Source organism: Leopardus geoffroyi, chromosome D2, assembly GCF_018350155.1.
Source record: "Leopardus geoffroyi isolate Oge1 chromosome D2, O.geoffroyi_Oge1_pat1.0, whole genome shotgun sequence".
Lineage (NCBI taxonomy): Eukaryota > Metazoa > Chordata > Mammalia > Carnivora > Felidae > Leopardus > Leopardus geoffroyi.
In genome coordinates this window covers 62,452,999-62,480,604 of record NC_059334.1, presented here as the reverse complement: position 1 = coordinate 62,480,604, position 27,606 = coordinate 62,452,999, and the positions used below count along the sequence as shown (strand labels likewise).

The 27,606-nt window shown below is 47.5% G+C and overlaps 1 protein-coding gene across 5 annotated transcripts in view; it reads left to right on the top strand.

Moving 5' to 3' along the window:
- The window catches only part of SH3PXD2A (SH3 and PX domains 2A), a 243,427-nt gene that overhangs the window by 34,760 nt on the left and 181,061 nt on the right, over positions 1 to 27,606 (top strand). For 4 of the 5 annotated variants that reach the window (XM_045438782.1, XM_045438783.1, XM_045438781.1 and 1 more), the window contains one exon: positions 19,656 to 19,736. In XM_045438782.1, coding sequence (XP_045294738.1) covers positions 19,656 to 19,736 — 81 coding nt within the window. Of the gene's footprint in view, positions 1 to 19,655; positions 19,737 to 20,980; positions 21,085 to 27,606 lie in introns of all 5 variants that reach the window. The other variant, XM_045438787.1, reaches the window with a different exon arrangement.

The window sequence follows — 27,606 nt, the reverse complement described above, 5'->3', positions numbered from 1 at the left end:
AAAAAAAAAAAATAATGTCTTAAAGCTCTAATTTCTTTTTTCATTTACAGATGGGGTTGGGTATATGTTCATGGATGGATTGGCCATTTGTCTTTCTTTTTTGGTAAATGCCCAATTTAAAATTTTTCTGTTGGGTGGTTCAACTCATGATTCTGGGCTTAGAGGGTTGTTCCCTGCGGAGGTGGGACGGTCTCTAACAGGGCTTGGCATTTAGATCAGTTTCTACCAGGGTTGTGCGTTGGCAGTGAGTCTCTTTGCCCCCCACCAAGGGGCTGCCCTGGGTTTGCTCTGAGCTTCCTGGTGTGCTCACTGTTAACAGGTGTGGTAGTGAGGCTCTCCACTCCATCCCAATGCTGGGCAGTACATCAGGGCAGAGAGCATGTGATCGAATGGCTGGGCAGGGGGCTTGGTGTTAGACCCGCTGCTTCTGTGTTCGGGGGAGTGGGGTGCATGGCAGGATGCCAGGGAATAATACGTGTGTGTATGCAGATGCATGAGAGCTCCAGAATTTCTGGGGCGGGGCTTGGGCCACTGGGGGTTACATCTGCATGGGAAGCACCCCATTAGAGAGTATATTCAAAATAAATTCACTGAAGTTGCTTTTGTGCATATAGATATAGTCAACAGAAAAGTTCACTTGTCTCCTACCCAGAGTAAATAACTATAAAAATAAATAAGGAGGATGAAATCAGTAATAAAATAATAATAGATTTACCACTCGTACTCAGAGCCGGCCAAGGGCGGTTGAGGAGGCAGGACTGCGCCCTTTGGCAATACCACAGAGGGAAGCCAGCAAATTAAAGGAATGAACTGCCGCACATTGGGTGTTTGCTGCCGGCCAGACCCGTGCTGAGCACTTTGCAGGCATCTTCCCATTTAATCCTCACTCAGACCGTCCAAAGCAGTTCGCTCAGTTTATAGGCGAGGAAATGGAGGCTCAGAGGAATTAGATAATTTGTGCAAAATCTTACACCAAATAAGAGGCAAAGCTAGCATCTGATACCGGCAGCCGTTGGGCACCACACATTGGGCTTCCCTGTCTTTTCTCCCCGGGCCCTGACCCCTTGGTTAAAGCTGGAGGGAGAGTCCACGCATAGGGTGGAAGATGGGGGCTGCGGTGTCTGGCTGAACGCCGCAACCTCCCAGCCCCCCTCTGCAGCCCAGCTGGCATCTCAGAAGACAGGGCTAAGAGGGGCGGGCCCTGATTTGGGGCTCTGGTGTGTGGCCTGGGAGGGCTGGAATCTATAGCTCACGCCTCTCCCTGCATGGGCCTGGGTGTGAGTGAAGATGTGGGGAGGGGGCCTGCTCCCTGGAGGTGGGCTCTGGCCAAGTGAAACAGGCTGAGGTCAGAGGGAGGGGGCCACCCTCCCCCAGGGAATGCCTGGATGACGTGACTTTGGGGGGCGCTGGGGGAGGAGGCCGGCTGTATGTTTCTCGTCTCACCTCCAAGCCTGGGCCAGATGGGGAATCGGTGCGGGAAGCCGCGCCAGATGCAGCCTCTGGCAGGCTTCCCTGGGCGCTGTGCACGGCTCTTCTCCAGCCAGCTTGGCAGGTCCCTCCTCCTCCTCCCTGAGGGGACCTAGGAGCAAATGACATCCTGGAGTTGGCTGTGGCAGGGAAGAGGGTCTTCTCTGGCCTTGCAGCAGGAAGGGGCAGGGAGAAGCGGGTTAGGGGCTCAGAAGATGTGACCTGTACTCCCCTCCCTCGTTTCAAATGGCTCTGGATTCTGAGCCAAGTTTGGGGGAGGGAGGGGAGGTTTATAAGGTTTGCTCTCAGATCCGGACCGGGGGAGTGATTTGAGCATAAAACAAAGCCTCGGACTTCTAGTGCTTGGTCCCTCTCCTTTTCCACAAGTTGCTTACACCTCGTCTGCAATGAATGTCTCTACGTGTCAGCCATTCTTTGCTCTGCCCAGCAGCGAGCAGCACAGCACCCCGTGCACTGCCAGGAACTGGGGTCCCCCCGCTTTCAGCCCTGAGATCTGTTTCAGTCATTCCACTGCATCCTGACTGTGGCCCATCTGGCATCCCTTGGAGATGTCTGGAGATTTCTCAGCCTCCAAATGTCCCCTCTCCCCTTACTGGACCCCATGCCTTTCCCTACCCTCGTTCTCTCATGACCAGCCTGACTTCACCTTCATGCCCCTCCTCTCCCAGGCCCCCTTCTGCTCCTTCTGGGCTTCTTCACCCTCATCTCTTCCTTCTTAGATCTTCTCCAGGCCCCTTCTTCCCTCCCTCTCCAGCCCCAAACCACTCCAGGTTGCCCACCTGAGAAACACTTTGGCTGTGACCTCCGCTTCTCTGCCCCCCTCCTTTCCTGCTCTCCTCAGCCTTCGTCATTCCCTCGAGCCTCAGAGCCACAGGCTCACCTCCTGGTGCTCACTGCCTTAGGCTTCAGGCACCAGCCACCCCAGTTACTCCTGGCTCTACACAGAGGTCAGGCTGTTGCCTGCCCCCCTCCCCCACCGGCCTTCGTCTATGCCTGTTCTTCTGCTTTACCACACCCTCCACCTCGGCCATCCTCACCTTGTCACCCAGCTTACCTTCCACATCTTTCACCCTTCGCCTCACCTCCAGCACCACCACCTTCAGGAAGCCATCTCAGCTTGGCGCCCCTGCTCTGAGTGCCCCCGTGATCGTGCACATGTCTCAATCTAGCTTCTACAGCAAATTACCCACCAGTACCGCTTTTTCTCACGAGTCTGGGAGCTCCCCTGAGGCCGGGACTGCATTGTATTTGACCCAGTGCAGAGCTCAGCACATGGTCAGCTCTCAACTTCTTTACTGGACAGAACTGAAGTTTATCAGATGAAAGTGACAAGTCTTTATTGAGGATCTACCATGTGCCCAGTATCCTTAGATATTTAGGGAAAACGAGGGAAGTCAGGATAAAATACTTACTTTCAAGGGGATTATGACCCAGTCGAGGACAGTTCTGGGAATGGCTTGGAGGAATGGATACACGTGCAATTGGCAACCTGGGTCTTTGGTACTGAAGTGGGTGCCGTAGGTATTATGTACTCCTAAGGGTTTGGGGAAAAGGGGAGAAGACCCTGCCTGGGCAGAGAGGCTAATAGGCCTGGACTGGGGGGCAAGGGGTGGGTGGGACCAGATGGAAGGAGGTTGGACCAAACTCCAAGGTCAGGACTGTGAATAGACAGAGAAACACGTTTCTAGAGAAGGGGAGCAGATCTCACCGAGGTCTGCAATTACTCTCCTGTGGACGCTTTCAACATCAGAGTGGGGTTAGCAGATTTTAAGAGCAGTTTCTCTATCCTGGAAGCCGAACAGGAGCTGATGGTATTCCCAGTTTTGCTGCTTGATTGGGAAAGTTTTACCACATGCCAGGCTCTGCCGGGGCCAGCGAACTCTCTAGGCAAAGAGAGCAAGATGTTTCTGGCGTCAGTTCTTTCCAGTCATCTGTGAAAGAGAACCTGTTTCTTCTTACCGAGCCTGGGAAACGAGGTACGTTTTAAGCCAGGCACACCTACTATGTGCCAGTGTTGGTGATCTGTAATGTGGAGATCAGAGGCCCAGGATTAGTTTTCTTCAAGACTAAGGGACGTGACATGACCCCTACCTACACAAGCTTGCTGGGTACCAGATGAAGAGGCAGAGGGAACATCAGGGCTGAGGCAGTCCAGGGAGGCTTCTAGGAGGCAGCAGGTCCCAACTAGTCCTTGAAGGAATTAGACACACTGAAAGAATGGAGAGATGGAGGCTGTCTGGCAAGAATTTCTTAACCAAGAGTGACATCTTTTCCTTTCTAATTTTTTTTTTTTTTTAATTTTTTTTTTTTAACGTTTATTTATTTTTGAGACAGAGAGAGACAGAGCATGAACGGGGGAGGGTCACAGAGAGAGGGAGACACAGAATCGGAAACAGGCTCCAGGCTCTGAGCTGTCAGCACAGAGCCCGACGCGGGGCTCGAACCCACGGACCGTGAGATCATGACCTGAGCTGAAGTCGGACGCTTAACCGACCGAGCCACCCAGGCGCCCCTCTAATTTTTTTTTTTTAAACAGCATTGTGTTGTTTTTGTGTGTGTGTTTTATTATTTTGTTTTTAATTTTTTTTGAGAGGGAGTGTGTGACAGTGGGGGAAGGGCACAGAGAGAGGGAGAGAGAGAATCTCAAGCAGGCTCCACACCCCTAGCGGAACCTGACACGGGGCTAGATCTCATGACTGTGAGATCGTGACCTGAGCTGAAATCAAGAGTCGGAGGCTTAACCGACTGAGCCACCCAGGTGCCCCTCTACCGTTTTTAAAAACAGCTTTATTGAGATATAATTCATATACCATGCAATTCACCAATTTAAAGCATACAGTTCAATGGTTTTTAGTAGATCCACAAATAGTGTGCAGCCATCACCACTGTCAATTTTAGAACATTTTCATCCTCTTAAAAAGTAACCCTATTTATTAGCAGTCACTTCCTATTTCCCCTAATGCCACCGCTCACAGCCTTGGGCAACCACTAATCTCTTACTGTCTCTATAGATTTGCCTCTTCTGGGCATTTCATAGGAATGGGATCATATAGAATGTGGCCTTTTGTGTCCGCTTCTTTCACTTAGCGTAATGTTTTCAAGGTTCGGCCGTGTTGTAGCCTGTGTCAGTACCTTCCTTTTTATAACTGAGTAATGTTCCCTTGTATGACTGTACCACATCATTTTATTTACCTGTTCGTCAGTTCGCAGACATTTGGGTTGTTTTCACTTTCTGGTTATTATATAATATATATATATATTTTATGTTTATTTTTGAAGAGACAGAGCATGAGTGGGGGAGAGGCAGAGAGAGAGAGAAGGAGACACAGAATTTTTGAAGCAGGCTCCGGGCTCTGAGCTGTTAGCACGAGCCCGACGCGGGGCTTGAACTCACAGACCGGGAGATCATGACCTGAGCCGAAGTCAGATGTTTAACTGACTGAGCCACCCAGGAGCGCCCCTAATGTATAATATATTATAATACAATGCCGCTGTGAACATCTGCATACAGGTTTTTATGTGGATATGAGTTTCATTACCCCTAAGCAGATACCCTGGAGTAGAATTGCTGGGCCATATGGTGACTCTGTGTTTAACCGTTCGAGGAACTGGCAGACTGTTTTCCACAGTAATGACACTATTTGATATTCCCACCAGCGGTGTGTGGCAGTTACAATTTCTCTACATCCTCGTCAACACTTATTATTCTCTTGTCTGTCTGATTATAGCGATCCTAAGTAGGTATGAATTGGTAATTCACCGTGGTTTTGATTTACATTTTCCTGATGGCCAATGATGTTGAACATCTCTTCTTGTGCTTATTGGCCATTTGTATATCTTCTTTGGAGAAAACTCTACTCAGATCCTTTGCCCATTTTTAAGTTGGTTATTGAGTTGTAAGAGTTCTTTGGGGCGCCTGGGTGGCTCAGTCGGTTGAGTGTCCAACTTCGGCTCAGGTCATGATCTCACAGTTCATGGGTTCGAGCCCTGCATTGGGCCCTGTGCTGACAGCTCAGAGCCTGGAGCCTGCTTTGGATTCTGTGTCTCCTCCTCTCTCTCTGCCCCTCCCCCACTCGCACTCTGTCTCTGTCTCTCAAAAATGAATAAACATTAAAAAAAAATTAGGGGCGCCTGGGTGGCTCAGTCGGTTGGGTGTCTGACTTCGGCTCAGGTCATGATCTCGCAGTCCGTGAGTTCGAGCCCTGCGTCGGGCTCTGTGCTGACAGCTCAGAGCCTGGAGCCTGTTTCAGATTCTGTGTCTCCCTCTCTCTCTGACCTTCCCCTGTTCATGCTCTGTCTCTCTCTGTCTCAAAAATGAATAAACATTAAAAATAAATAAATAAAATAAAAAATAAAAAAATAAAGAAAAAAAATTAAAAAAAAAAAAAAGAGTTCTTTATATGCTCCAGATAGAAGGCCCTTAGCAGATATATGGTTTGCAAATATTTTATCCTGTTCTCTAGATTGTCTTTTCACTTTGTTGCTGCTGTCCTTTGAAGGACAAAACTTTTAAATCTTGATGAAGTCCAATTTATTTGATTGCTGCTTTGGTGTCATATATTAGAAACTGTTGGCTAGTCCGAGGTCATGAAGATTTGCACCTATATTTTAAGACTTTTACAGTTTTACTGCTCACATGGACGTATTTGATTCATTTTGAGTTAACTTTTGTATATGAGGGGAGGGTGGGTTCCCTTCCAATTTTGGATTGCGTCACACTGAGGTCCCACCCACCTCACCAGTTGGTGGGCAGTGCTTTGCTCTTTGCATTCTGGTCTCAACACAAACATCCACTCCTGAGAAAGGCCTTCCCTGACCATGTGTCTAAAGTAGCCACCTCCCCTCTTGTGACTATACTCCATTTTATTGGACCATCAGAAATGATTATATGTGTACCTGATGTTCCCCATGCAAACTCCATGAAGACAGACTGGCTCACTGCTTGTACGTCCAGCACCTAGGGCAGAGCCTGGCACTCAGCTAGTGCTCAGGCCAAATTTGTTGAGAGCGGAAAACTTTTTATTAAAGGAGCTGCATTCTTAGTGTATTTTGCTAAAAATTTGAGTTTCTGGCCTCATACGGTGGGAGGTTGGAGGGCTGAGTGGGAAGGGATTTTCCAGCAATGTCACAGATAGGAGTTCAGTCATCTCCTGACACAGAAGGAATCATCCCATTCCTTCCTAAGACAGCCCCTTCCATCCTGGGGCCACTCTGGCTGGAAGGTTCTTCCTGACATTAGGAAGGACCTGCTTTCCTATAATTTGCACTCATCACCCACCACCTTCCTTTGGGTACAAATGGAGTTGAACCTCCCATATTCGTAGTTGTTTAAATATATGAAACCAGCTGTCGTATGTCCCTTAAATACTTTTTCTGGGTTCAGCACCTCTAATTCTGTCAGCTGTTTCTCCTAGAGCCGAGAAGGGCTGGGCTCTGACCCCTCAGGCACTGCTGTAGGTTCTGCGGAGGGGAGGATGGTCACTGGCTGCCAAAGAAAGCGAAACACAGCCATAGCTCAGAACAAATGAGCCCCTTGTTTTCTTTTCCCCATTTGAGCTGGTGAATTCCAAAATTGTCGGTGGAACTTTCAGAAAAATCACTGACTACAAACTCTCTCACTAGTGCTCTTGAAGGCAGAGCTGACTGTTCATAGTACAAATTATACCATCATGTTGCTTTCTGTTTAATGAGTATTTCTTTCAGCTAGCTCATTGGTATTTTTGGTACTGCTTCCCCTTAGTGGTTGTCAACCTGTAACAACCAGTAGAGTCACCTGGGGAACTCCAAAAACTACCAGTGTCCATCCCACCTTCTAAGATTCTGATTTAAATGATGTGGGATAAGGCCTGGGAGGCAGTGTTTTTAAAGCACTTGGAGGGGATTGTATGTGTGCACAGGGTGCAGACCTTGGCTTCAAGGGCTCAACATTGAACTGAAGTCCCCTGCTGCCCCCCCAAGAAGGAGCAAATGTTGGATGTTAGCAGAATATTTAGGAGCCGACATCAGCTAAGACACAATTATTTTATAAGATAGAAATTTTGCTTTAAATTATGAAAGGCATACATGTCCAGAAGAAATAAAACAAGATAGAAATGTATAAAGTGAAATTATTCCATTTCTCCTTTTCTTAACCCAAATAACTACTTATCAGTTTGTTGTATTTTTTTTCCAGACTTTTCAAATGTACCTGTATGTGCACTCACACAAACCCCCCCATACACCCATCTCCCCAAATAAATCTAATCATATTGCATACATACTGGTTTGTAATCTCTTTTGTTTTCTTTTCTCAGTGTACTGTGGACATTTTTACCAAAATGACCCAGAAAGATCCACCTTTTCGTGAATGGGCGTGTGAATCGTAATTTATTTGACCACTTATAAAATCACTAGACATTCAGTATTCCTTATTTTTTCTTTATTTTTGCAACCAGTGCTGCCATAAGCATCTTTATATATATAAACACAACACACATACCACACACACACATGTGCACACCCATGCATACACACACTTGTGTGGATAAGTTATTAGAGGTGAAATTACTCAGTCAAGGGCAATGTAAGTTTGGGATAGAGATTGCCAAAATGCTTTCCAAAACAATTGTTCCACTCTGTTCCCCTCTGTCCCTTTTAACAAAATCCCTAATAACAGCTATGTGCCCTGTGTCAAAAGTTGAGCTTTGCTGAGCACAGCAGAAAGGAAGGTGTGAGCGTGTCAGATGGTGGGGAGGAAACACTGGGGTCATTTCCCCTGCGCACTGTGTGTGGAGGAGGCCACTGGCCTCTGGCCTTGCCCAGCTGCTCTGTTTCCCAGGAAGAGGAAACCAAGCTGTGTGTGTTAACCTTTGCCTTGTTCTCCAGGGTGTGACGAGGGAGTGGGGCATGCTCGCAGGATGTGTGTGTCCAGGTCAGCGGGCCCAGGTCAGTCATTGACTTGAGAGTGTGTGGAGTGAGAATCCTCATTTCTCATCCTTTTCTGGACCCACTGGGCTACATCCAAACCCCGTGAAAGCCCAGGAGGATGACCCTTTTTTTGGATCAGGAGAGGAAACTTTTGTTTAAGGTTTCCAGGACTCTAGCTCCCAAATGACAACATGCGTCTAGAGTTTTTCTCAGTTTTCATAGTAGGGTGAGCCTTCTCCCCCTGGTCTGGGCGTACTGCCACCCTTTCTGGGCTCCTGGGCATGAGCCAAGATGTTCACTGCCTATTGCTGCCTCTCCATTGGAGCACCTGCTGTTGCAAGGTGGTCAGACCTGTCTGCTCTGATCAGAGCTGGCTTGGGACCAGAGGGTGGTGGCACAGTTGGAGGGAGGAAGGTACAAAGGTTCGACCATGGGCCCTCAGGGACTCTGGAAAGCATGTAGTAGGGACCACGCCCAGGGCTCTAGAAACCCAAAGTGGGTTGGTTCCTTTCAAGACCCAGGCTAACTGGTGCCTCCAGAAACTTCTAGGGAAGAGGCTAAAATTCTAAGCGCAAAAGACCATGCCAGGCACTATGAAGGAGGAGATGGAAAATGGAGATCACATTTACTGAGCAGCTATGGGATCCCAAGCACTGGTTGGTGGTGGTTCTTCTGTTCTCATTAATCTTCACAGGGAAGCAGTTATTAGCACCCCTGTTTTATGGATGGAGAGTGAGGCTCAGAGAGAGTAAGAACTTTTCATCTGAGTTACTTAGAGTAACTCAGATCATGCAAGATAGAGTGCTGGTCCCCACGCAGGCCTCCTTACCAGCCTGGTGCATGGGTAACCTCAGTGCTGACTGATAGATCACCCACACATGAAGTAACCCCTTGACAGAGCATTGAACCATGAGGACGAACCCTTGCGACAGGAACTCTGGCTTGTTCCAGCAAGTTTTCTGTAGTTATTGAAGAGGATGACATCTGACTGTGTCGTCGTGGCACATTGGAAGCTGAGCTTCATGGCCTGCTGCCAGTATAAGCGAGGTAGACCAGTTACCTCTCTAGGTGTCTTCATTTGTGGGCTGAAGATGATAACAACACTCGCCTCCCTGATCGTAAGGATTCAGTGAGATAATCTGACTAAAGTGCTCAGCAAGGCCTAGAATGCTAGGCCTAGAATGCCTGTAGAGCAGTAAGTGCTCTATAAAGTGAGCATGGCAATTAGCGTTCTTCCCAGTGAAACCAATCTAAGAAAAAGGGTCATAAAAACAGAATTATATAGACAGAGCTTGGACAGCTGAACCCTTTTTTTAAGGTCTGTGTAGGGTTTGTAAATCCTGGGAGCTCCTGCTTTAGACACTCATTTTCCCTGCAGGAAATATGAAATAAAGAAGAAAAAAAGCCTCCGACCCAGAGAGGCCTGCCACAGCTCGCCCATCCTTTCAGCGGGTGCTCCTGAGGATGGCCATTGTTTTCCTGGCTCCAGGCAGCAGTTAATGTTGGCGCTTTCTGCTTTCCCAGGCCAGTGCTGGTTCCGCCACTGCTGTGTGTGTGTGTGTGTGTGTGTGTGTGTGTGTGCGCGCGCGCGCTCGCCCTTGTCCATTTGCATCCCTGTTTCCCACTTCCTTTTCCAATTCCTGGTGTCCTGATCCATGTCTCATGGCAAAGGGAAAGAAGTTGGTTCGTGCTCTCTCTCTCTCTTCCTGGGTGTCTAAATAGCTAATGTTGGTTGGGTGATTGCCATGTGCCAGGCCCTGTGCTGAGCACCTCATGTCCATCGTCACATCTGATGAGAAGTTCCCATTATAAACCACACTTAGCTGACTCAGAGAAGCTATGGCACTTGCCCAAGCCCACACAGCAGAGCAGTGTTGGCGCTAACATTTAATTCCTTCAAATGCTTTCAAGGCTGTCTTCCTCCTCCGTGGTGCCAACCTTTGGTCCTTTCTGGGCCTCACTTTTTGGCACCCCATGACTCCATTGCGCACTGTTTCCCTACTTGATTTGTCTGACTGAGCTGTCAGAGCCTGGAGGTCAGGGACTTTGCCTCATTTTTAGCTTGGCATAAAACCACGTACTAGGTAAGCACTCAGTCAACATTTGCTGATTGTTTTGTCCCTTGACTTACTTAAGGGACATTAAGTGAGCACCTCTTTGGCATAAAATACCATGCTGAGCATTAGGATACCATAATCAGCCTTCGGGAGCTTCCATTCTTATGGGGAGATACAGGATTAGCTCACTGAATCCTCACAACTGCTCAGAGGTGAGGTAACTACTGCTATCCCCTTCTTGCAGAGTAGTAAGTGGAGGCACAAGCAATATGGAGGCTTTTTCCAGACCTTCTTGCCTACCCACTGCCCTCCAAGCTAAATACAGTCAAGGCCCCATGATCCGTGCTGACAATAGCAGGCACCCACACTGAGTGTGATGGATACCCACAAAACACTCTTGAAGTTGTTTTATATGGTACAGGAGCCTGCTGACTGTCTTCTCTCCAAACCCCTTTGAAAAGCCCTTTATCCAAGATGAGGGCCATTTAGTGCACGCCTACAGTGGCAGTGTCTGTGTTTTGGTGGCTGGTGGATGGGTAGTTCTGGGAGGAGCACATGCCCCTCCTAGCACATGCCCCACCCTTCCCGGAGCCTTCCTGGGGTGGCTGCAGCTGCATTTACTGTGACCGGTCCATAAACATGAGGTCCAGAGGGAGCTTGGAGTAGGGTGGTCTGAGGACTGGAAAGGTTCTACCACCTGGTCATTAACCCAGTGGTCAATGTGTACATGTGCATGCTGGGGCGGGGGTCACCCTCCGAGTCCGGGCTTCCAGGTTGTGGTTGTTCCCCCAAATCTGCAGCATCACCATCCTCCCCACTCCAAGAACAAGCACCCACCCTAGAGGAGGGGTTGGAATTTTAATAGGGCCAGACCCTGAGAGTGCTCAGAAACTTTAGCCAAGTGGCCACAGGCTATTGAACTTGATTTTGCCGACTGGGTTTTGGGTTGGCAAAGATGCTTGCACTGAGCCAGATATGTTTGTGTTCTACCCTTGGCCACTGGGAATTTCTTCTGGGGTTGGGGCAAAATTTGCTGCTAGTGACCTCTTTGGTGCTTCAAACCCCCCGGATTTTCACCCAGTAGATCTACCAGTCAGTCTTTATTTCAGTGTGCCCTGAGGACTGAGAGAACTCCAGGGTTGCTGGGGAAGATGTTTGCTGCCCTTGCTGCTGGGAGGGACATACTGAGCGTGTTAAATAGACGGGGACACAGCATGTGTCCATTGCTGGGTTGTTCTTAGCCAACAATTACCAAACAAAGGGAGATATAAGAACTGGTTAATTGTGAAAAAAAGACTATGGGCACCACAAGAGATGGACACAGACTTTCTAGGCCAGTGGATCCAGGTCAGATGGTGGATTCTGGGTGCCATCAAGGTGACACCTTTGACACCATGGCCTCCACTGTTTACTATGGGTTTCTATGGGCCCCAGCAGGGAGGAAAGGGGTCATCGTCCCAGTGTTTGGTGTAGCCACTTGTATTGGGGGCAAAGCCCTGGGGTCTTCTGCCTTGCCAGGTGGTCTGGACCTCAGAGGTCAGTCTGGCCTAATTTGGAACTTATGTTCCACTCCTCCCCTCCCTGGGGTAGAATGTCGTACATGGGGCCCTTTGAATAGAAGGTTAGAGCTGATTGGTACCTTAGACAGGCTGGCGCCACCTTCTCGGAGAATTTGGCATGATGAAACCGTTCCAGCCAGGGGCCAGAGCAACCATCATGTCCCCAGCTGTAAACTCCCCTTTACTGGCTGTGTTCTTTCAGACTTTTGGGGCCAAATCGTTTAGCAGTCAGTTCCAAACGTTAAGCATCCCTCCATCTAGAAGATTTGGAGGGGGTTGAAGAACTGGGTCCTGAGGAGATATTGTGACCTCAGGGGCCCTAAAGAGCAGTGACAACCCACCCAGGGGAACAGGGTGCTGTGTCCTGACCGGAACCACTGTGTTGTTCATTAGAAAAAGCACCCCTTTCCCCGCAGCTTCCAGCCGACATACACAGTTTGAGGTGCAGGGTATGGGTTAGATTTCAGCCCCTACTTGTCCCCTTGGCTGGACATCTTTGGACGGTGAACACCGTGTATAGCAGTATTCACTGGCCCTAGTCTTAGCTAACTGATGGACTATAGTGTGAGCAGGTGAAGGAAGATTGTCACTGAGTTTCCATTTGGCCTTGGGGCAGGGGCAGCTGGCAAGGGTCCAGGGAAAATAAGGTCTTCCTTAGTAAACTGAGCCACAGTGCCACAAAGATATATGAGTTCTTCCATAGTTCCTAACTCCTTGCCTCTAACTGTACTTTTTGGGGGCACTTGGGTGGCTCAGTCGGTTAAGGGTCCAACTTCAGCTCAAGTCATGATCTCGTGGTTTGTGGGTTAGAGCCCCGCATCAGGCTGTGTGCTGACAGCTCAGAGCCTGGAGCCTGGAGCCTGCTTCAGATTTTGTCTCCTTCTCTCTCTGCCCCTTGCTCACTCGTGGTCTGTCTCTCTCTCTCTTTATCTCTCAAAAATAAATAAATAGTAAGACAAATAAAAAAAACAACTGTACTTTTTGTCAGCACAGGGAACAATTGGTATTTACTGGCATTTAAAAATTTTTTGTTTAATGTTTGTTTATTTTTGAGAGAAAGAGGGAGAGAGAGAGAGAGAGATGGAGTGTGAGTGGGGAGGGGCAGAAGGAGAGGGAGACACAGAATTCGAAGCAGGCTCCAGGCTCTGAGCTGTCAGCACAGGGCCCACCCGACGTGGGGGTCAAACCCATGAACTGCGAGATCATGACCTGAGCAGAAGTCAGACGTTTAACCGATAGAGCCACCTAGGCACCCCTTACTGGCACTTTCTAATTAAACATGGGGCAGGTCCTAGGCCTTCTAAGAACAGTTGGGCCATATCTTTGGGTCATTCATTGGTCGCAGCCTATAGTCCTCCACAGGAACTGGGCTGGGTGTCATTCTCGGTGCTCTGGAGTTGAGCTGTGGGTCTAATTTGCATCATGACTGTTTTCTTGTTGAAACGAGCAAGACTTGGAAGCCGTGGCAGTCTCAGACATTTCTGGGCCTGATGAGCTGAGCAGACAGAAGGTGGTCCGGAGTGGGTGGGCACTCCGGTTGGACCAAGACATCGTGCCAGGTGTCTGCTGAGAGTTTCCGTCGTTGTGTCTGGGGTAGAGATCCTCCTTGTAGAGGGTAAGGGAGGCAGGTGAACATGAGACTCAGGAGCTTCCTCTCCGAGAAAAGCTGGATGCAGTTGTTGGTCGACAGCAAGGCTTCCAAGATGCCTACCATCTGCCTGAAACAGCCAGTAATGGGGGAAATAGAATCCATGTTCTTTTTAAAATCCAGAAGAAAGGGAAACTCCACCCGGGAAACACAACCCCCAGCAAAGTGTGTGGAAGCAGGATGTTTAATTGCAAACCTTTCTTGAGAACCAGCTGCTAGGTAATGTTATCTCGTCTGCTCCTGCAGCAGAAGAGAGTTTATCTGGGCCCCTGACGCAGGCCCGGTAAACAGAGCTGGCTTTCCCTGATGACCTCTGCCCTGTCCCCCTTCCCCTCCACCTGCTCTTTCTCTGGGGTTTATCTCTAGGGTTTCTAGTGCCACTAGAGCCAGCTCAGGGAGGCTTAAGAAACTCTAATGTGGGTGTGGGGGTGGGGGTGGGGGGCGGTGTATGGGTTGGGCTGGAATTTTGCATATCCATTGCTCATCTGGAATGATAATCTAAGAGGTTCAAGGTTTGGAAGAAAGCAGACAAGCCTTTGAAATAGGCTGCCCAGATAAAAGAAAGTGGTCTGGAGACTGTCCTTGGATCTCTGGGTTTCTATTTCCAGGGAAGTCTCTGACCATTTCTCTTACTCAGGATTTAGAGCATTTGTCCAGGAAGGAGGCCAGGGGTGCCTGGTAAATCCTAAAAGTTTGGGAGGACCTGGGATGGGGCTCATTTCTGTACCCCTGCACCCAAGTCACCTCATGCTCGCTCCGAGCATGGGAAGTGGGAGGCAAGACGTTAGCAGGAGCAATCCTTTGCCCAACAAGGAAAGAAATGTGTTTTGAGGGGAAGCACGGCTTGGCTGTGGCTGGCACGGGTCACGTGGACAACCTCTTTCACCCTGCCCTCTTGCTTTTTCTCCAGGGGGCTTGTCTTTGGTGTGGATTCAGGTCAAGGGTTAGAGAGAGATGGCTCCCTGTGAAGGGAAAGGACTTTTCCACAGGGTGGAAGAGATTGGGGGGAGTGTGCTCCCATGTGCTGGTTAGCCCTGGCCTGGGAACTGGGAGGTCTGGGCTCTAGTCCCAGCTCTGGCACTAACAGGTTGAGCACACCTGCCACGGTAACCAGCCTAGTGGGTCAGGCCCAGAGCCCCAAAGCCTGTGCCCATTGAGTAGAAGAGGAACCTGAGGGCCTGAGAGGCTGGGCTGAGGTCTCACAGCCAGTAAGGAAGGTCCTGAGAGTGAAACCCATGTGTGGCTGTCTCCAGAACGTGTGCCTCTTCCTTGGCAAATCACCATCCCGGGTCTGAGTTTCTTCCTCTGCAGAAGGAGAGACCTCCCAGCCACCAGAGGCTGTGAGCCTATAATTAATTCTTCCTGGGAGGTGAGGGGAAGCCCCTAATTACTGGGGAGGATGGAGCATGGGTCATGTTAAGCCCCAGATAAGCCCTTCCTCCGGGCCCCGCTTGACTGGCCGGGGAGAAAGGCTGCTGTCTAATGGTCTGTAGGCTCTCTCCTGAGAGGGCACTGCCCCTTGGGGCCTCCTTACAGTGCCTCTGCCCAGGCAGAGGTCAGGAAGGCAGCACCTGGCCACATACAGCATCTGCTCCCTGCCTGGGACCTGCGGGAGGGAAGATGTAGCTGGTAGGACTTGGGGGGCAAGGAGCTGGGAGTCAGCTGGGGGGATGGGGTGGGTTAAAACCCCAGTGAAAACTTCAGAGCATCCGGCCACAGTCAATGAAGCCAGTTGTGTTATGAGGGTTTCCTCTGCATTCGTCTGGTTTTGTAGCATTCCTAACCACTGACTTCTGTCTGGGCCGCAAGTTCTTCTTTCTCTCAGGCTCTCAGGGCTGACATGACTCCCCCATGATCCTCTAGGCTCATCCACTGTGCAAGGGGTACACAGACTTTTCAGGCCATTCAGAAATTTATTAAGAAAGATATCATTCAGTCCTGATTAAGTAGTTTGATTTAAATATCCACACTCCTGTGGGGCCTCGGTGGCTCAGTCGATTGAGTGTTTGACTTCAGCTTAGGTCATGGTCTCACAGTTCATGGGTTTGAGCCCCATGCTGGGCTCTGTGCTGACAGCACGGAGCCTGCTTCAGATTCTCTGTTTCCCTCTCTCTCTGCCCCTCTCTGCCCCTCTCTGCCCCTCTCCCCACTCCTTCTCTCTCAAAAATAAACATTAAAAAAAAAAAAAAAAACACTCCTAAATTTACATATAGGAAGATAGTCCAGTGTGGTAAACAGCATGGTGATTGGACTCAACTGGACCTGAGTCAAGTCCTTTGCTCTGTATTGTACTAGCTGTGTGACCTTGGGCAAGTTATGTAGCTTCTCTGAAACTCGGCTTCCTCCTGTACAAACTGGAGATAACAATGGTAGCTACCTAATAGATTAAATGAGCTAATGCATATCAATGGTTTTGCTATGCTGGCATGAAGTAACCATTCCCTAAAAATGGTTTCTACCATTTATTATATGAGATATGTGTTTATATATGATATAAAGCAAAGCATAACCCTATCTATTATAATAATAGACGATAGTTTATTTTGGGTTTGTGAAGATAGGAATGGCCTTTCACTTAATGTTCGTTCTTATCAGGATCACACAAAACATGTCATAAATACTCCATGTCACGGGGGCAACACTCACTATTTGCTTTGCTTTATGGCCCTCTCCTTAGTTGCATTTTGGAACGAACCCTGCTCTGAACAAGGCTACCTCTGTAACAGAGCTCAGTGCGGGGGAGAAGGGACTGAGGATTCAGGGCTCATTTGCTTGGATGTTAACTGAGTACCAGACATAAAGCCCCATATCCCTGTGTGCAAAACCCTTGCTGTGGACCAAACATTTGTGTTTTCCCAAATTTGTACATCGAAGCCCTAATCCCCAGTGTGATATTTGAGGTGGGGCCTTTGGGAGGTGATAAGGTTTAGATGACGATGTGAAGATGGAGTCCCAGGGGTGGGATTAGGGCCTTTGTAAGAAGAGAAAGAGACTAGAGCCCCTTCTCTCCACCACTTAAGGATACGGCAACAAATTGACCATGTGCAAGTCAGGAAGTGGGTCTCACCAGGAACCTTGATCTTGGACTTCCAGCCTCCAGAACTGTGAGAAATAAGTGTTTGTTGTGTAAGCCACTCAGTCCATGGTATTTTCTTATAGTAGCCCAAACAAACTAAGACAGCTCTGCTCCAGGCCTCTGGTGAATTCATCTACCCTGATGCCAAGGGATCTAAATTCTACTTCTCTTTGCTAACATTCTTTCCTTCTCATAGTGGCTGAGACCCCTGGCTTCTCTGCCCATTTTGTTGTCGCTGATGGAGTCTCCTCAGACCTACTGAATCAGAATCACTAGGCAGGTGCCCAGAATCTGAGTTTTTATGAAGCTTGCCAGGAGATTCTGATGGGCGCTCTGGCAAGGGACCCACAGCTGTGGACATAGCTGCTCAGTCTCCTCTGAGGGAGGAAGCAAGGTAGATGTCTCACTGTGTCTCTGTGCTGGCCCTTAACCCAAGAGAGGTCATAGCAGGCACTAGAGGGGACGTTCAGCAGACTAGTCCTGAGGGGGTGAAGGGACTGTGCCTCTCACTGAGGCCTCCCTCAGGAGGATGTGTCTTTGGTGTGAGTTCAGTAAAAGGGATAGAAATGGTAGGGACAGTAGGCCAGATTATGTGGCAGGGGACTTTCTCTTTCTCCAGCCAGGAGGCCTGCCCACCTCTTAGGCCAGTAGGCCTTCTAGAGTGGCCTGGGGCAGCAGCCTTGGAGAGCCTAACTGAGCATTGGGAAGTGGGGAAGACATTAGGAATAGGGTCCTGAAACGCCTTCATTTCCGACAAGTTTAAAAATCTTACGTGCACTGGCATCTCTCCTGCAAATCTGCCTCTCATCCAGAGGGCAGTTTGATTGTTCAGCGCAGCAAAATATTTTCTTCTTTTTTTTTTACTGCTTATTTTTGAGAGAGACAGAGATAGAGTGTGAGTGGGGGAGAGACAGAGAGAGACGGAGACACAGAATCCGAAGCAGGTTCCAGGCTCTGAGCTGTCTGCACAAAGCCTGACGTGAGGCTCAAACTCACTAACCGTGAGAACATGACCTGAGCCGAAGTCGGACGCTCAACCGACTGAGCCATTCAGGTGCTCCAATGCAGCAAAACGTTTTCTGAGCACTCGCTCTGGTCTGTGCCTGGCCCTGAGTTAAGGCGTAGGAACACTGGGATGAATTGCACATCTCTGAATTGCTTAATGTCACCTGAAGTGCTTTTCAGGGTGGGTTTTGAGAATCAACTACAGCAGAAGTGGTTTGTTAAAAGTACAGGTGCCAGGAGACAAAAGCAAAAATGAACTATTGGGACCTCATCAAGATAAAAAAACTTCTGCACAGCGAAGGAAACAGTCAACAAAACTAAAGGGCAACCTACAGAATGGGAGAAGGTATTTGCAAATGACATATTGGATTAGGGGCTAATGTCCAAAATCTATAAAGAACTTATCAAACTCAACACCCCAAAAATAAATAATCCAGTTAAGAAATGGGCAGAAGTCATGAACAGACATTTCTCCAAAGAAGACATACAAATGGCCAGCAGACACATGAAAAAATGCTCAACCTCACTCATCATCAGGGAAATACAAATCAAAACCACAATGAGATATCACCTCACACGTGTCAGAATGGCTAAAATTAACAACTCGGGACACAATAAATAGATGTTGGCGAGGATGTGGAGAAAGGGGAACCCTTTTGCACTGCTGGTAGGAATGCAAACTGGTGCAGCCACTCTGGAAAATGGTGTGGAGGTTCCTCAAAAAGTTAGAACTACCCTGTGACCCGGCAATTGCACTACTAGGTATTTATCCGAAGGAGACAGGAATGCTGATTCAAAGGGGCACATGCACCCCAGTGTTTATAGCAACACTATCAATAATAGCCAAATTATGAAAAGAGCCAAAGTGTCCATTGACTGATGAACGGATAAAGAAGACTCTACAATGGAATATTACTCAGTGATGAAAAAGAATGAAATCTTGCCATTTGCAGCATGGATGGAACTAGAGTGTATCATGCTAAGCCAAATAAGCCAGTCAGAGAAAATATCATATGATTTCATTCATATGTGGAATTTAAGAAACAGAAAAAATATGTAGGGAAAGGGACAGAAAAATAAAATAAGATAAAAAAAGAGAGGCAAACCATAAACACTCTTAATGATAGAGAACAAACTGAGGGTTGCTGGAGGGGAGTTGGTGGGGGGATGAGCTAAATGGGTGATGGGCATTAAGGATGGCATTTGTTGGGATGAGCACTGGGTGTTATATGTAAGTGATGAATCACTAAAGTCTACTCCTGAAATATTACCCTATATGTTAACTAACTTGAATTTAAATAAAATCTTGGGGAAAAAAAGTATAGATGCCCAATTTTAACAAATGTACCACTCAAGTGGTAGGAGAGAGCAGGGAGTGTATGGGAACTCTCTGCACTTTCTGCTCAATTTTGCTATGAACCTAAAGCTGCTCTATAAAAATAAAGCCTTAAAAAAATTAAAATGCAGTTGCTTGAGTCCTGAAACCCCTGGTCTACTTATGCAGAATTTCAGAGAGTGGGGCCCCAGCATCTGCAATTTAGAAAGGCCTCTTACAGAATCTGATCCAATGTAAAGTTTGAGAACCAGTGGACATTTTTGACAACTCCAATTTTGTGTTTGTTTTATAAAATACATACAAATGAAATGAAGGAAATTAAAACCACTTGTAATCCTACTCTCCTAAGATAATCATCCTTAGCAGTTTATTGGATATCTTTCTAGGTGTGTGTGTGTGTGTATTTAAATAAACATGTGTAACATCTGTGTGGTACCTGACACCATGCTAGGTCTTGGGGACAGAGATGAGAAGAATGGTCCTGGCCATGGTGCACCCACAGTCATGTTAAATGATGCCTGGTACAGCTTGAAGCTCAGCCTTAGTCACCCGCTCATTTGTGCTTACCTTTTCCCCACAGGTGTACATCATCAATGTGACCTGGTCCGACTCCACATCCCAGACCATCTACCGGAGGTACAGCAAGTTCTTTGACCTGCAGGTGAGTTGGTCTGAGTTTGGATGGTACCCAGTTCCAGCCACCGTGGCCTGAGTCTCTGCTGGGCTGGCCTCTGTCATGTCCTTACTCAGCCGGAGAACCCCTGTCAGAACACTCAGGGTCAGCATCCAGGTCAGAACAGAGGGACAAATGAGGGAACCTCACCTGTCTAGTTGAGCTTGGCTCAGTCTTTAATGTCGCAGGCAGACACAGGTATTTGTTGGCTTCATCTGATGGTCTTAACAGTCAAGCTTTGTCACCCTCCTTTGCCTGGGGGTTAGGAAACCAGGGTGGAGAGGCAGGAGGATGGCCGTGGGTGCTGTGTGCATGAGCAGACATGTGTCTATAAACATCCAGGGTGAGACACAAGCCACCACATCTTTGCAGGCAAAGAAAAGCAAACACACGGGAGAGACAGAAACGGAAAATAAGCAGTTTCTTGAACTACAGACACAAACTGGGCATACCACTGTGTCTGGCTAGCCGAATAAGGCTCTTGCTGCCATGTTTGTACATGTGTATGATGTGTGTGACTCCCTAATATACACAGGGATGTCTGCACAGGGGGATGGTACTAGGGATCCCACAGCTCCACTGCAGACACCTCCCTTGATGCTACCTAATTTGGTTAGGCCTTTTTGAATCACAAGTGGTAGTTTTACACTCCTACTGGCTCACACTAAAAGGAGATTTGGTTGGAAGGGTATACCACAGAAGGTTGTGTAGTTGGCCAGGTGGTAAAGAGGGGAGTGAGGCAGTGGGCTCCAAGAACAGCCAAAACTACAGCTGCTTTCTGTCTGTCTGCTCTCTGCTTCTCTCTGGGCACTGCCCTCAGATTTCTGAGGAACTTGGCTGTCAACAACTCCCGAATTTCATATCTTGTAGTTCCCAACACCTGAGAGACTGTCTCTGACTGACTGTTTCAAGTTGAAAAATCCCAGGGAAGACTCGGATTGGCCTGATTTGGGTCACATGCCCTCTCTGGACCAATCAGAGTGGCCCGGAGTAGAAGGTCACATAGCACAGATGTGACCACTAGGGGGCCTATACCTCTGTAACAGAGTCAGGCACCAGACAAGGCAGAATTAGTGTGAGTTGAACAGCAACCCTTCCAATACCAGGAAGGGAAAACTGAGAGTTTCTAGATTCTTCCTTAGGGCTATAAGCCTGGTGTAGGCCAATAAAAACACAAAGAAGAGACACCTACTTCTGGTCCTCACAACCAGGCTCTACTCGTTCATTTGCAGGCTTTGGTGGTGAGTCACCTTGGAGAGACCAGGCCTGCATGTTTGCCCTTAAGTACCTGACTATCCCATTGTCCTTATCACTCTACCAATGAGATGAGTCAAAGGTGAGCCAGCTTCCTGTATTACAGTAAATCCTGTCTTGATCCGATAATATGGGATGGAAAGCCACTCCTTACTTTCCTGCCTCTTCTCCTCACCTCCCCCATTGCTGTCCAGTCTCCTTGGGTCCTTCTGGTATAAACTGGTGGGATTTGCTGATACCCCATCAATGGATGTAGTGTGCGGGACAGGAAATGATAAGTTAGTTGGGGAGAGGGAACCCTGAAAGGACTCATTGATGAGCCAGAGGGAGTCTCAGAGCCAACGGAAACTCTCAAATCAGAGCTTTTCTTCCCCCACCCTTCTGTTCTGTGCCCCCATCCCCTCCCTAGTTACAGAACCTCACAAGAAAGGAATGCTACTCCCCCTACTTCTTCCTTGCCTGGAGGGCTTATTTCCTGTGTGTTGGGAGGGGACGCACAGCATGGGTCAGCTTGTGTGATGCACTGGCTCTAGACGTGAGCATGTCCAGGCCTGTCCACGTGGGTCATCACTGCCTTGGAGATACAGTTTGGAAAGGGTCCTTCGGAATTTAACCTTTGAGCCAAGCATAGCATCTTTGTGAACCCATTTTACAGAACTCATGACATGACTTTTAGTGGCATTCATTTTGGAAAGCCTTTCTTATTTATCAGGGTCACTGATTTTAATATGGCGACTCCTGTAGAGGAAGAAACATGGTAATGCTAACTCCATCTCTAGTCACTGGTGCCCTCGCAATTGGGCTTTCTAGTGAGAGAGTGGCTTCAAGCTTAGGCACTGGGGACACATTGCCTAGGACTGGTTACTGGCTCCACCACCTTGTAGCTCTGGAAACATTCCTTAACTTTTCTAGGTTCTCTTTCCCATCTGTGGAATGTAGATTTGAATAGTACCTACCCAGTAGGGTTTTGTGAGGCTTAAATGAGCAAATCTATCCTTGGGAATGGACTATCTCAGGCGCACACCGGGACAAGCAGCCCTGAGCAGGAGGCAGGCAGGGGGACACAGGAGCCAAACGACTTGTGCTTGGAGAGAGACAGTGTCTCTTTCATGTGACCCGTGGCATTAATGAGGAGTCCTCTGGTGGAGCATGGGGGAGCTGGCTCATTCGTGGCATTGTGGACAAGAGTCCACAGATAACCTGGTAACTGCCCATTCTACACTTACCTGAAGCCTTAGGACTATACTGGGCTGGTCATTTATCTCCATCCACATTCACCTCTGTCCCCCACACCACCCATATGCCTTACTTACAGGCTATCTGCTACTCTTGAGGACCTGGAATAGGGTCACCAGATAAAATATGAGATGTCCAGTTAATTTTTTTTAATGTTTTTTTTTAATTGTTTTAATGTTTATTTATTTTTAACAGAGAGAGAGAGAGACAGACAGAGCATGAGTGGGGGAGGGGCAGAGAGAGAGGGAGACACAGAATCCAAAGCAGGCTCCAGGCTCTGAGCTGTCGGCACAGAGCCTGACGTGGGTCTCAAACTCACAGACTACTAGATCATGACCTGAGCCGCAGTCGGACACTCAACCGACTGAGCCACCCAGGCGCCCCTTTAATGTTTATTTACTTTTGACAGAAAGAGAGAGACAGAGCATGAGTGGGGTAGGGGGCAGAGAGAGAGGGAGACACAGAATCCGAAGCAGGCTCCAGGCTCTGAGCTGTCAGCACAGAGCCCGATGCGACACGGGGCTCAAACTTACAGACCGCGAGATCATGACCTGAGCTGAAGTCGGACGCTCAACCAACTGAGCCACCCAGGCGCTCCTCCAGTTAATTTTGAATTCCAGAGGAACAATATTTTTTTTCACTGTAAGTGTGTCCCAAATATTGCATGCGATATACTTATACTAAAAAAGCGATTCATTGTTTATCTGAAATTCACATGTTATTGTGTGTCCTGTGTTTTCACTTGCTTAATCTAGCAGCCTTACCCTGACTGTAAATGGTGAGGATGGAAGAATAAAGATGAATAAGCCAGGCTGGCTCAGGGTAAGAGTGGATGGGCCTGTGCTACGCCCTCCTACATATTTGCACTTCTTCAGGATGGAAGTGGCACAAGCTGAGGAATGCTAAGTTGAGAAGGACAAGGTCCCTTCCTTCCAGAAGTCTGGTGGGGAAAGTAGACTTTTAGGCAGTGAAGTCTACTGGAAATGAAATAAACACTTGATTGAGGGACAAGCAGCATGTTATGGATGGAGAGAAAGGAAAGAGCACTCCTCTTGGGAGGAGGGAACAAAACCTATATGGTTTGATTGGGACGGCAGCCTCGAGTGATATAGCCCCATACCCCCACAACCGTTTGGGGTATTTGGTTGTTTTTTGAAAATTATAGTTATTGGGGTAGTAAAGTATGTCCCTAATTTCTTTGTTAATTTGTTTATTCATTTATGCTGGCATGCCTGCCTCCTATCCATCCATCCATCATCCATCCATCTAATCTATCCAATCTAAGTGCCTATCTTCTATGTCCCAGGAAGTATGCTGGGCTCTGGGGATTTATTGATGAGCAAAAGCAAAATAAATATATATTTTATAAATATATATATAATATATATAATATATATATATAAATGTATATATATAATATATTATATATATATATATATATATATATATATATATATATATATATAATTTCATACTATTTCAAATGCTACAAAGAGAAGTACCATAGAGATACTACAGGGAAACATACTCTGGGATCAAAGCAGGCATCCCTGAAGAAGTAAGTGGAAACTGACAGATCAAGGAGTTATTTTATCTTATTTTGAAGATCAGAGATTTTTTCTGCTTCTAATGAAAGACAAAGACTGTCTCCCCAGACAAAGGCATGAATGTACATATATAATTCTAATGACCTTTTTTTGGTCATTCATACCCCCCTGATATCCTTCCAAGGGTATCAGGATAAGACCCTCTACTCTGCCCCAAACTCTCTCCTCTCCTCATATCTTCTGCCTTCAGCCTTCAGCCCCAGTGGTTCTGCCTCCACACACCAGGGGCTGTGCACTGAATGTGGCCCCTCTTCCTGCCCCCCAGGAAACACCGGGTATGGAGCCCTTCACCTGTGCTGTTCACTGTGGTAGCCACTAGCCATATGTGGCTATTTACATTTACATTTAAGTTAATTAAAAAGTTTGAAATTAAATTTAATTCATTTTTAAATTTTTTTAAACATTTATTTATTTTTGAGACAGAGAGAGAGAGAGAAAGGGCACAAGTAGGGGAGGGGCAGAGAGAGAGGGAGACACAGAATCCAAAGCAGGTTCTGTCAGCACAGAGTCCGACATGGGGCTCCAGCTCATGAACTGTGAGATCGTGACCTGAGCCGAAGTCGGATAGTCAACCAACTGAGCCACCCAGACGTCCCTTGTTTAATTCATTTTTAAGAATCAAATTAGATTTACTTTATTGGTCATACTTGCTGTATTCTTCTTTTATATAAAGTTTATTTAATTTTGAGAGAGAGAGAAAGCAAGCGTGCATGCATGTGTGAGAGGGCAAGGGGCAGAGAGAGGGAGAAAGAGAGAGAGAGGGAATGAAAAGGAATCTCAAGCAGGCTCCCTGGTGAGCACAGAGCCCACCCTTTGAAATCATGACCTGAGCCAAAATCAAGAGTCGCATGCTTAACCAGTCGCAAGAGCCACCCAGGTGCCCCATACTTGCTTATATTGTAAGTGTTCAATAGTCACAGTGGCTAGTGGCTACATATTGAGCAGATACAGAGAATTTCTATCATGACAGAAGTGTCTTTTGGAATGTGCTGTTTTAGACCATCTGGGGCACACAACAGGCTTGACTGGGTTTTCTGCCTACCCCAGAGGGCTCTGCCACCCTCCCAGCCCCTCCTCAGCTTCCTTCTAAAATCTTTAGGGCCCCGGCAGGAAGAAGGAGACTATGTTCTACCATGATTTGCTCGATCAATAGAGCAATTCAATTCAACAGCTATTCCAAACACTTCTGGAAACCACGTCAGTTGCTAGAGAGGGCTTCTAAGGGCATTTCAGATGTTAAGTTGGGAGTAGGGAGAAGAGAGGCTCTTGGTCTCCAAGTAGAAATTGATTTCTTCTAAAAATAATCCACCACTCAGCCTATCTGCCCAGGAAAAGGGACCTGTCCCAGAGGGAGCTGTCTGGGACAAGTCCTGATGTTGAGGCCTGTTTGGCTCTAAAGGGCTTGGATTACTTGGAGGTGCAGCTAAGGGGAGAAGGAGGACAGTAAAGGGCCGCAGATGCTCTTAAGTTGCCTTCTCATTGGCACTGGATCACACTTCCAGCCTCTGTAAAGTTCCTTGCACAACTCCTTCACTGTTAAGTATCCCCCCCCACTGAGGAAGGACCGGAAGACTCTCTGAAGCCCCGGCTCCACCGAAGGTTGTTTCACAATCTGACCTACAAGGCGGTGGGCAACAGTAATTGCTCTGCAAACATTGGCTCCGTGCTGCTGCTGGTCCTTTAGTCTGAACTCCGGCCAGTGAGTGCAGAGGGTCAATATTTGATGAGAGGCCGGAGAGGCCCTTAGGCTTCCCCCACACTGCTTGGAAGATGGAGGTAAGAAGGTTCTTTAGGTATGCTCATTTGCTCTGGTGGATTTAACGTGTTTTGAAGAGCTTTAATCTCTCTTCCTTATTCATCTCTCTAGACTTTCCACCCACTTACCCCACCCAGGGTCACACTCACTTTCTAGCTTTCAAATAGCCAGGCTAATGTTGAGCAAACAAAACTATAATCCCCAAATCATTCATTACTGGACTTGGAACGTGTGTTGGGGGCGGGGGGGCATGTTCTGAGGTCATTTGTGGTGCATTATTGGATCACTGCATTTTTAGAATGAGAATTCTATTCCAGGTCCCTCACTTTGCAGGTAAACATCTGTGTTCATCTTTCTATTTATTAGATTTATAGTTTGGTTTAGGTTTTGTTTAGTTCAGCTTAGTTTAGTGTAGCTTATAGTTTTGCTTTAGTTTGGTTTGATGTTCAGAGCAGGCCTCTGCTGAGGTCAAAGTGAGGTGGTCCTGATGTGTGCCAGGAACCAAGCTGAGGATAGGAAAGGGGAGGGAGGAAGTGTCTCTCCTGCGGGCTCTGTCTTTTAATCATCAAGGCAAGCTCTGTGTTGTTTGAGATCATTGACCCTACACTAAAGGCAAGGCGGCCCAAGCCTGGGGAGATAACACGCCAAGTTCTAAGAACAGTTTCATTCCAAGGATTACAGACTTCCATTGCCTGGCATGGCAGTACAAGTCCCAGCTGTGCGGTGAGCTGTGGGTCATTGTGATTGCTCACACACCCTGGACGGAGGAGAACATCGGCCATGACTGATGTCAGTCCCCAGTCCCAGGAAGGCACAGAGAGCCTCACGTTGTTTGCCGTGGTGACAGTGGGAAACATGGCACAGAGGGCTGCTAAGTAAACTGTGGTATTCTCATACCACGTTGTACAACAGTCAAAACAAATGAGATTGATCTCAGTTCTATGGATGAATAACTAAGAAATGTTAATGAATGACCACTGCAGATTTCAAACAGTACAGTATGATAGCAATTATGCAAAAGCAACAGCAAGACATATCTTTTGCAAGTACATATACAGCCTAAGTATATAAATATTTTTTAAAGATCTGGAAGGATGCACTCCAAATTGACAATAAAGTTATCTCTGGAAGAGAGTTGGGGCATCAATGACAAGAGGATCTTGGTCAAAGGGGAAACTTAGCCTTATTTGTAATGTTTCACTTTATATAAAAAAAGAATGTATTCATGTATTATTTACGACGTTAATATTTAATAATTAAAAGGATACCTATGGGAGGATTGGGAAAAGTGGGAAGTCTAAAATAAAATATGTCTCTCGTGGTCATTATACTATAACGTGATAGAAAACACACAGGTTAAAAAAAAAAATAGACACTAAGAGCTTATCTACCAAGAGAAGGAAAATGACAATAATTATTAAAATCACATTATGGGGGCGCCTGGGTGGCGCAGTCGGTTAAGCGTCCGACTTCAGCCAGGTCACGATCTCGCGGTCCGTGAGTTCGAGCCCCGCGTCAGGCTCTGGGCTGATGGCTCAGAGCCTGGAGCCTGTTTCCGATTCTGTGTCTCCCTCTCTCTCTGCCCCTCCCCCGTTCATGCTCTGTCTCTCTCTGTCCCAAAAATAAATAAACGTTGAAAAAAAAAATTAAAAAAAAAAAATCACATTATGTCATATTTCCTGAACCATCCTTCTAAATCATCCCTATGGAATGGAACTGGTTAGAACCCATTACATCAAACCCCAGGGACCTGTCCAAATTATCTTATCAAACCGGAATCTTGTATTCAAACATTGCTCAAAACACATGAACTGTGTATGGGGGCAAGAAGTACTGGGTGGTGGTCCTTGTCATGACCAAAAACACTAAGGGCTGCATGGTTGTGGGTGCAAGGATTATGGGCAGGTACTCAAGGGCCAGGGTGACTGGGGTCCAAGACCAGCTCCAGCCCTCATTGTTAGCGATATACTGTTAGTATATAACCTTTGGTGAGTTCTTTAACCTC